The 9418-nt window shown below is 37.1% G+C and overlaps 1 protein-coding gene across 1 annotated transcript; it reads left to right on the top strand.

The window, feature by feature from the left end:
- The first annotated feature begins 1824 nt into the window (after positions 1 to 1824).
- Positions 1825 to 8254, top strand: LOC134132772 (mucin-2-like). The gene is made up of 10 exons (XM_062564777.1): positions 1825 to 1935; positions 3673 to 3724; positions 4027 to 4560; positions 4699 to 4898; positions 5406 to 5470; positions 5600 to 5748; positions 5844 to 6163; positions 6921 to 6985; positions 7085 to 7224; positions 7520 to 8254. Exons 1-10 carry the CDS (start codon positions 1933 to 1935, stop codon positions 7621 to 7623), a joined length of 1632 nt encoding a protein of 543 aa, XP_062420761.1. The 5' UTR covers positions 1825 to 1932; the 3' UTR covers positions 7624 to 8254.
- The last annotated feature ends 1164 nt before the right edge of the window (positions 8255 to 9418 follow it).

The following is a 9418-nucleotide window of genomic DNA, read 5'->3' as shown; positions in this document are numbered from 1 at the left end:
TTTTAGTCTGGACTTGGGCAGAATGGTAACATTATTCTTATTTTTCCAAAATCAAAAGCAGAAAGTAAATGACACAAAAACTACTACTCTGTTTCCAGGTCCACTTGGTCTTGCATCTTGACACATGCTAGGCATTTTTAAACATTCAGTATTGTGTTGGTTGGGTGTGGTTCTGACATCAGAGTTACTCAACTTTTGTAGAATGTTATGACAACAGCTTCATGAATCATGTACTTTTGTGCAAAATGGACGAAAGGGTTGAACCGGGGATAGGCTGGCTGACAAACTGTATTCTTCCCCTTTGTTGTAGTGCTGTTTGTTGCCTGTGACGTGTGTACTCTCTAAACTGGTTAATTGAACGAAAACTCAAAGCACAGTGTCATGTCTTTCATTATAGCTTTTGTGTATTTTATTAATTTATATTGTAGGAACTTTAATCTAATGTGAGTTGTTTTAGTTATGAACATATTTTTATGCCATAATCAAAGCACAGACAGTTTAACCATTCTGACTCCAACCCTTGCTATGACTCCTATATGAGATACCAACAGGACATTTATCTGAGTTTGATTCCTTTAAATGGATGTCTTTGTTTCCTCCTCGGCTGTCTTAACCCTTTTATTTCTGACTGCAGACTAAGAGAGCAAATTGAGAAGGGGTGAAAAGTTTAAAATTATTGTTTTTTTTAGGGTGAATCTCTGTAGAATGATTTTGAATGTATGCTTGTAGAAAGAATCAGCTTCATTAGATACATTTCTAACAATATTAAATAAAACCATGTTTGCTTTTGGTTGGTTAAAAATATAGAATATATATATATATGTTATAACTGTTTTATTAAACTATGATTTAACTAATGAAGTTACTTATATGCTAGATATATAAAGTCCTTTCTCAGAAACCTTCATCTCTAATTTGCTAAATGATTTGTGACAGTTTTGCTATAAATTGGCATTCATAATTACTGTTCTTACATGAAGACACATTTTTTAACTACGCCTGTTGGTGGCTTATATAATTGGAACGCTCCAAGGCCACTCAAGCCATTAAGCTCTACTGGTAAACCAACTTTGTTTGCCAAGATCTTTGGTAAGCTGGAGTATCGTTTGAGAACTTCTTGAACTACTTGAGGTCACAACCTATGAGCTTAGGTTTCTGTGTTGTGTAATAGCACTACTGATTTAATGAACAGGACAAGCATGGTTTTCAATTGCATTTGCCTTTTGTTCTGTTATTATCTCTCTTCAGATGATGTGTGTGTGTGACACATTTCACTCTCTTGGCAGCCACCTGCCTATCTTTTTATGGCCATTTTTATTACCTGTTCTATAATGGTAAAGAATGCCTGCTGACTTCTTAAGTCTTCTTATTGTAACAGATGAGAGGTTCGTCAAACCCCCAGCCGCTACTCTGCAGACAGGGGTGACACAGTGGCCGATGACACATGCTATTGGATCAACAGTTTGCCTGCTTTTTTATTTCTTATTTTCTGACCCTAATGCAGCTGACTCTACAAAAAGTTAAAGCTTGATACTTTAAGTGTGGCGGCCAATTAAGAAGCAATGAACATATCCCACGTGTAAATCTGATAAGTTGCACATTGATTTGGGATCGACTGTACTGACACACCTATTGATGTTGAAAAAAAGCGAGGATGCCTTCATTGCATTGTTATTCAAATCTTTCAACTCACCCACCTTCCCTCTGCATTCGCAATACAGTGTGCTTTCGGTCCCACCTCCTTTCTATATACGTATAACAAAGAAAAACAAGTTTTTCCAGATCTGTTGAAAATTGTCTAGGGAAATAAATCTACCGTTCCCTACAAAACACTCAGAGACTGTCAAGCCTTCACTTCCATCTTCACGTCTCCGCCTGCTACCTTCTTTGTGTCAACTTGTACCGTATATTGCTGCACAGTGGGCCTCCAACATGGTAAGAAATCAAACAAATATATTGACATAGATATACATATAACATCATAAGAAATTAGTAAATGTTTGACCTTTAAAAGATTGTCAGTGAGCCATAAATGTAGCTTTAGTTGTTTTAATGTTAAATGTATGCATACATACTGATGTACTTTTGATCTGGTTGTTTTCTCCATTTCTATTTATGACTTTTTTATGACAAAATATATTTTGTGAGGATCAATTTAAAGATTTTTCTTTAACATGTCTTACACTTTATCTACTCATTTTCCTTGACTCAATCATTTTAGGTATTTGCATGGATACACTTTTGATTACTAATGTGTCACAGCATCAGAATCCTGATAAAGCATCGTTAAAAAATCTCTTATGATTCGGAAGGCTGAAATACCAGGCGTATTCAACTAAAATGTGAAGAGGTTCAGTCAGAAAACTTTTGTTGATTCTGAGTGCCGAAAAAGTTAAACATTCAGTAAACTCTATATTAAACTTTTTTGCTCCTTGATTTATCAGGGTGCGGCTGCTCTATCTGGGAACAATCAAAAGTTTGGACACACTTTCATTAAGTTGATTGAGAAAATGTTTCCAATCTAATGACTAGTTCTGTTTTTATAATGAAGAGCAGAAGGCTCTATGCTTTAAATGCTTAGATTGTCCAAATAATCAATTAATGAAACTTTTGTAAAATAACTGCCATATTTGACACATTTCAAAATTAATATATAAAAAAGGAAGGAAATGTAGTTTCAAACAACATACATAAAACTAATTCAGTTCAGTACCATTGCTTAGGGCTAAAACTGAACTGAAGCATTTGGATGTCTGAGGAGTTGAATAATTGATTAGTTTTCTCTTTAAATTGACACAATAAAATAATGTCTGGTAATAAAATTCAGATGCTTAACTAATAGCTGAAACTTTTTTTCTGAATTCCTTTGAATTCAATCCACAAAGGTATTTAAAATACAGGCCTCATAAAATAAATGATTTCCTTTTAGAAATAGGGGTGGATCACCTTTTGCTTTACACTCTGCATGAATTGAGCTTCAGTTTTGAAAGAACGTCTTTTAGTTCATTCTTTGGTAGTGTTGTAGGCGGGGCATGCGCTTTCTGCTTGAATCTTGAACAGCAGGTTGTGACACTATATGTCAGAAATTCAAAGGTTTCTCAAATTTGTCTCTGTATGCATTAGTCACTCAGGTGATTGTTACTAGATTATCAGGGTGAGTTTCAGTGAGTCATTGTAACACAGAGGAAGACAACACCTAAGTAATTTAGTCAAAAGCACTCATAGCTTTGTTTCCAACTTATTTTGTGTACATTTTGCAAAATACAGAAGAAAGAATAAGTTCTATTTGGAACAGTCCTAATAGGAGTGATATTTGCAAATGCAGTGTATTTGCAGTGTTAATTAATCTCTATAGTCACTTATCTAGTTGTAATGTGTTAGGCTGTGAAATTGTATCTTTTACCCCAAGAGATGTTTCCAACAATGATCGTCCTTCTTGAATTCAATGGAATGACAGAATACTACAGATTTTTCTTTGAATTACAATGAAATCAACGACTACAAGTTCTAAATCTAACATTAAACTGGCCTTTGAGTGGAATCCATGCCATTCTAAAAAAGCTTCTACCATATCGGAAAATTAGAACTTGGAACGTAGAATTGCATTATATCTGGTCTGTGCGATGAACCTAATTCACCATGTATTTGCAATGTGTTCTTTATATTTAATAGGGACCAGAAAAAACAAGGATCGGGCCTCTAATAATGATTCTACTGCTGGCAGGTATTTGTTACATTGCACGCTTGTTTTGAGTGTGTGTCACAATGATTTTTTTTGGATCTATCTCAAGAGCAAAGTTTTTCATTTGGAGTGCATGGTTTATTTGCTTTGTTTTGTGCACATAATTATCTAAAAGCTGAGGTGAAGCCTGAGAGCAGATGGCAGAAAGAGAAAATGAGACTAAAGTTGCAACATTGCAGTGATTAAACGAGACTGGAATAATAAAATGTTATTATGAATATAAAATGTATTTTGAATTTGACTGAATGCAAGTTAGATTTTTTCTTTCTTCTCTACATGACTAGGTGAAATGATTTCAGCTCAAAGTACAACTGTGGCCGTTAATGCTACAGAAGCCCCAACTGCAGCCCGTAATTCTACAGTCAACATGACCTCACCAGGAGTCAACATGACTTCACCAGCAGTCAACATGACCTCACCAGGAGTCAACATGACCTCACCAGGAGTCAACATGACCTCACCAGCAGTCAACATGACCTCACCAGCAGTCACCATGGCGTCAACAAATGTCAACATGACCTCACCAGGAGTCAACATGACCTCACCAGCAGTCAACACGACGTCACCAGCAGTCAACATGACCTCACCAGGAGTCAACATGACCTCACCAGCAGTCAACATAACCTCACCAGCAGTCAACATGACCTCACCAGCAGTCACCATGGCGTCAACAAATGTCAACATGACCTCACCAGGAGTCAACATGACCTCACCAGCAGTCACCATGGCGTCAACAAATGTCAACATGACCTCACCAGGAGTCAACATGACCTCACCAGCAGACAACATGAGCACAATTTTTACCAGGTCACCACCAGGTAACAATGTCTCAATACACAATTACATCATATTACTCTGGAGATATATCTTCAAGTTGGATAGTTCAAAAAGTTTTGCGCAAAGTCACGTGATATTGCTTAATTTGCAGAATTCATAACCAGTTTATTTCTCATCAGGAAATGTCACCTCTGCACTAGTAAATGGAACATCACTCAAACCAGATATCACAACTGGTTCTCCAGTAACGACCACAGCTGCTCCAGCACCAGACTCAACGATCAAGCTGGGATTTAGCTTGATTCAAAGTTTTGATTCAGATCTTAACAATAGAGCTTCTCAAAAGTTCAAAGATTTAGCAAACACAATAACAACCGCAGTAAGTACATTGAAATTTCTTATCACACCTACTGTCTAATTCAAAATAAAAAACAAGGATTGTGTCTTTGCAAATACAGGAAGCAGAACTATCAATACTCTAGCATGTTTTAGTGTTTACATATAGATTGACCAGGTTTGATTAAAAAAAAAACAAGAATGTGCAATTTCCCCAAATAAGCCGATTTACAACTTGTTATAGACAAGAGCCGTTATAAGTACAATTTAAATCAAAACAGCAAAGTCAACAAAAAAATGTAGCAGACTAGCTTGGTTTAAAGAAAAGACAATTAGTCTAATTTTAAGTCACCTGGATTTCTGAAGGCTGTAGTCGAGATGCACACATGGTGTTTAGTGTTTACAGATCGATTGACCAGGTCTGATATACAAAAAGAGTATTAAAGTAAAAACTAAAACTACATAATAGTTTGGTCATAGCAAATCCCTGCAAAACCTCTGTCCTAATGTTGAGATGTTGTTTAACCATTTGTACGTATCATCTGCCCAGCTCGATAACATCTTTAGAACCAAATTTGGGAGAAGATTCCTTCGATCATTGATACGCTCATTCAGGTATTTGACAAGACTCTTCATCCAACATTCAAGAAGGAAAATAAAATACATTGTGTCCCATTGGTGTCATCTTACAAATAGTATCCATTGGTACCTATATTAAGTTTTAAATGATTATTTCTCTTACAGACAAGGTTCAGTGGTGGTAGAATCCGAGCTAATTTTTGCCAATGCCAGCTCAGTGCCAGAAGCTAATGATGCACAGACCACTCTGGTGGAGGCAGCGTCCAACAATTCCAACTTCTCCCTACCAGTGAATGTGTCAACCATTGTTGCAAGTATGAGAAGTTTATGTTTTGTTTTGTCATGTTTTATGTCACTGCTTCCAAAGCTGCTTCAAATTCTACAATCAGATGATTTTTTTTTCCAACAGCTGTATCTACATCTGTCAATGCTACAGTGGCCCCAACTGCTGCCCCTAATGCTACAGTGGCCCCAACTGCTGCCCCTAATGCTACAGTGGCCCCAACTGCTGCCCCTAATGCTACAGTGGCCCCAACTGCTGCCCCTAATGCTACAGTGGCCCCAACTCCTGCCCCTACTACTACAGAGGCCCCTGCATCCACTGATCCCCCGACATCCAGTGAGGGAAGCCTTCGCCTTCTTTTCAGTCTCAGCCGAGCATTCACATCCGACCTCTCAAACCGATCCTCAACGGCATTTAGAACGTTGGCTGCTGAAGTCATCAAAGAGGTAAGATGTATTTGCTGCAAAAAACTTGCATGCAAATCAACTGAGATTATATTCTAACAATACTTATCAATGTACTGTATATTGAGACAACAAAATTATTTAGTTACCAGTTATTTAGTTCCTGACCAGAAGTATAAAAAAACAAGATGAAGTGAAGAGAATATATAAATAAATGCAGAGTGTGAAATATACATGGAGGAGTATCTACATTAAGCGCAGGGTTGTAATTATGAATGACGATGTTGTGCAAATATGGCATAGTTGTGCCAACATGGCATAATTTAAGTGCAGAATGTTCAGTGGCTGGCAGGTCATGTGTCGCCAGAGCGAGTTTCTTAAAGCCGGGTACAGTTCTAGCAAAAACCAAATACCATCTTTAATAATATATTACTTTTTTCCTTCCATTCCAAATTTGGCTAACGGAAATATGTATAGAAAATTTACTAAATGTTATCATAGAAAGACAAAGTGTGAGGTTGTTGAGTAGGTAAATCTCTTACTAAAGTAACACAAGAGATTTGTAGCTCATGGAGGTTTTGCTGTATTTAAAGGCGATATTTGCAATCCGTGTGCAAACGAATTATATAAAAACATTTCCATTATTTACACGGTGATTATTGGGTTATGTTGGAAGTTTCATTTTTCTGTTCACAATTCCTTTAAATGACCGTAGCAACATCCTTGATTTACAAAGCAGTTAGGGAACTTATGCATTTGTGCTTGCATCCAGTGTTTTCATTTTTTTATTGTTTTTCAGGTTAACCGAGTGGCTAAAAATCTCTATGGACCATCTTTCAGACGCACCATCATTAACAGTTTCACGTAAGAATAGATTTCAATTACTGGCTACTTTTTCTATACTATTATTTGCTATGTTTTTCTTTTTTTACAAAGTACCGCTCTCCTTCACTGTTACTGTAGGAATGGATCCGTAAAGGTTGACAGCACCCTTGTGTTCCAAGATAAGAGCTCAGTTCCTGAAGCAAGCAATGCAACTTCACAATTCATCAGTGCGCTCACCAATTCCTCCCTTGGCATCGTACCAGGCAGCATTTCTGCACGTAAGTTGTTGGTGACATCAAATATCTGTACTATATCGTTTTAGCTCAAATTGCTTTGACTTTATGGTTCATATATGTCAATATTAGTTGTTATAAAATGAATTTAACAATTTCATAGTCATTACTATTTATTTTTAAATTCAAAAGTATAAGGGAACAAGTATGGGATGCAACTTTATTTTAAGCTAATATTTTGAAGTTGTGAAAGTTTTACTGTCTTACTTTCTTTCCAGAAAATTTCACTGGCAACACAACCTCACAATCACTAAAACCTTTGCTTTTTCTAATATTTCAGAGTCCACATCAACTTCAAGCAGCCCCCCTGTGCCCACAATGGGCTCACTGGCAGTCTTTTCACTTACACTGCTGGCTGTAGCACAGATGCTGGTAGACCTATAACAGACATTGGAGGTAACAAAAGAAATACAAATAATGAAAAACGAAATCAAAGCAGCATAATTCATGATTTAAAGATGTGTATTATTTGTCAAAGATTGAGCCTTTTTTATCACCATTTATGTTAGAATTACATGTGCTTGACTTTTATGTGATTTAAAAATACATGAATTACCACCAATTGCTTTGAAAATGCTTCTTTATATTTTTCTTGGTAATTATGTACATTTTTACTGCCAATTAAAACCATTAAACACTAAGGAGGACACAATTTACATCCAATGCCATTGTGAAGCACAAATGAAGGAAGAAGTGTAAAGTTTATATACTGTGGTGCCAGAAAACAATGGTGTGGATTAATATCATGTTCATGGTGAAATCTAATTATGGGAAACCAGAGACCAGCAATTATAAAGACAATGCATCCAAACATAAACCTGCTATTTAAGGTTGCTTACTTTAACAACACCACAGTTTTCAATTGAGAATGTTGTGTAAGTGGAATGGTAGATGCACATTTAAGAGTGTCAAGCTGTTATTTTAAAATACTGAAATGTATTGATTGTAATTTCTTAACTCTTCAAATTGAATCCTTGTACATGGGGGATTATAAATATTGGTATTATAATTAATCAATCATTATTAAAATACATCCATTACAATTAACTTGTTGGTTTTCTTCTTTTAGACACAGGTTTAGTGTAAAAAGAAAATACTTCATAAAAGGTTGAAATGATTTGGATCAGTCATCACATGAGTGTCAACAATTGTTATGGAGCTGGGGCAACAAGGATCTAGACTCAAGGCGAGGTGGTTGTAAAAACAATGTCTTTACTTCAGACAGGGGTTCGGTACGCGTGCAGACATGCCAACCCTCCCGGGAGACTCATGAATTTCAAAGCCCCACCCGAAAATCTCCCGGACCGACCTTTCTCCCGAATTTCTCCCGATTCCCACCCGGACAACAATATTGCTACACCATCCGTCACCGGGCGCGCCGTTTCAGACCGAACAATAATAAAGGTTACACCTTGAAAGTCAAGCGCGGCAATTAGAACGGAAAAAGATGAGACTGACGCTGCAAAGAAAAAGTAGATTTTGCAAGCCCGGCCGCCGACCGCTAGCATGCAACCTCCACTAGCTCCCGGTAAAATACAGGAAAGACTTCAATAAATCACCTATTACCTACAAAGCTCTAAACAACCTGGCCCCTCAGACCTCCTCCTTCTCCATGCCCCAACCTGTTGTCTAAGGTCCGCCAATGCTAACACCCTGAAAATCATTAGGTCCTAGCATGGTTGTACAATGGAGTTAATTTTCAAATATTAAACTTTTAGATCCTTCTGCTTTATTCGTCTTTTGGTCCATTTAGATTTAGGTAGGTCTCTATGTAGAAAGCTAGAGTAAGGGATTGAAAATGTTAGGAGGGTCTAGAGCAGTGGTTCTCAACTGGTCTGGCTCCGGGAGCCACCATCCCCCCTTAATGACAAGCCGCGACCCAAATTGAGGAACATTCTCAACTTCTTAAATTTATTCAAAATCAATCATTCTATATTCAGGATGTTTAATTATCCTAAAAACCCAATGTCTCCCCCATATCAGAATGGTTTGACCCAACCTGCCACACGCTGCTGAAAACATGGACGAGCCGGCAAAAAAACCGACACTCCTCTGCATTAAAGAAAGTCCCTTCAAAATATAATCCCAGGAGGATTAGATTTGTGATTTTTTTCTTTTTAATTCTAATTTCAGCGGGTCATTGTTGGATCAAAATTGTAGCGTGCTTGTGTTGGTTGTA

This window comes from Pungitius pungitius, chromosome 9 (genome assembly GCF_949316345.1).
Source record: "Pungitius pungitius chromosome 9, fPunPun2.1, whole genome shotgun sequence".
In the NCBI taxonomy this organism is placed as follows: Eukaryota; Metazoa; Chordata; class Actinopteri; order Perciformes; family Gasterosteidae; genus Pungitius; species Pungitius pungitius.
This window is presented reverse-complemented; position numbering and strand designations above follow the sequence as displayed.

What these genes read in the sequence shown, in the direction of transcription:
- LOC134132772 (XM_062564777.1), top strand. An exon ending in CAAACACAATAACAACCGCA is followed by an intron (nt 4,899 to 5,405) that starts GTAAGTACATTG and finishes TCATCTGCCCAG; the next exon opens with CTCGATAACATCTTTAGAAC. An exon ending in ACCATCATTAACAGTTTCAC is followed by an intron (nt 6,986 to 7,084) that starts GTAAGAATAGAT and finishes CTGTTACTGTAG; the next exon opens with GAATGGATCCGTAAAGGTTG.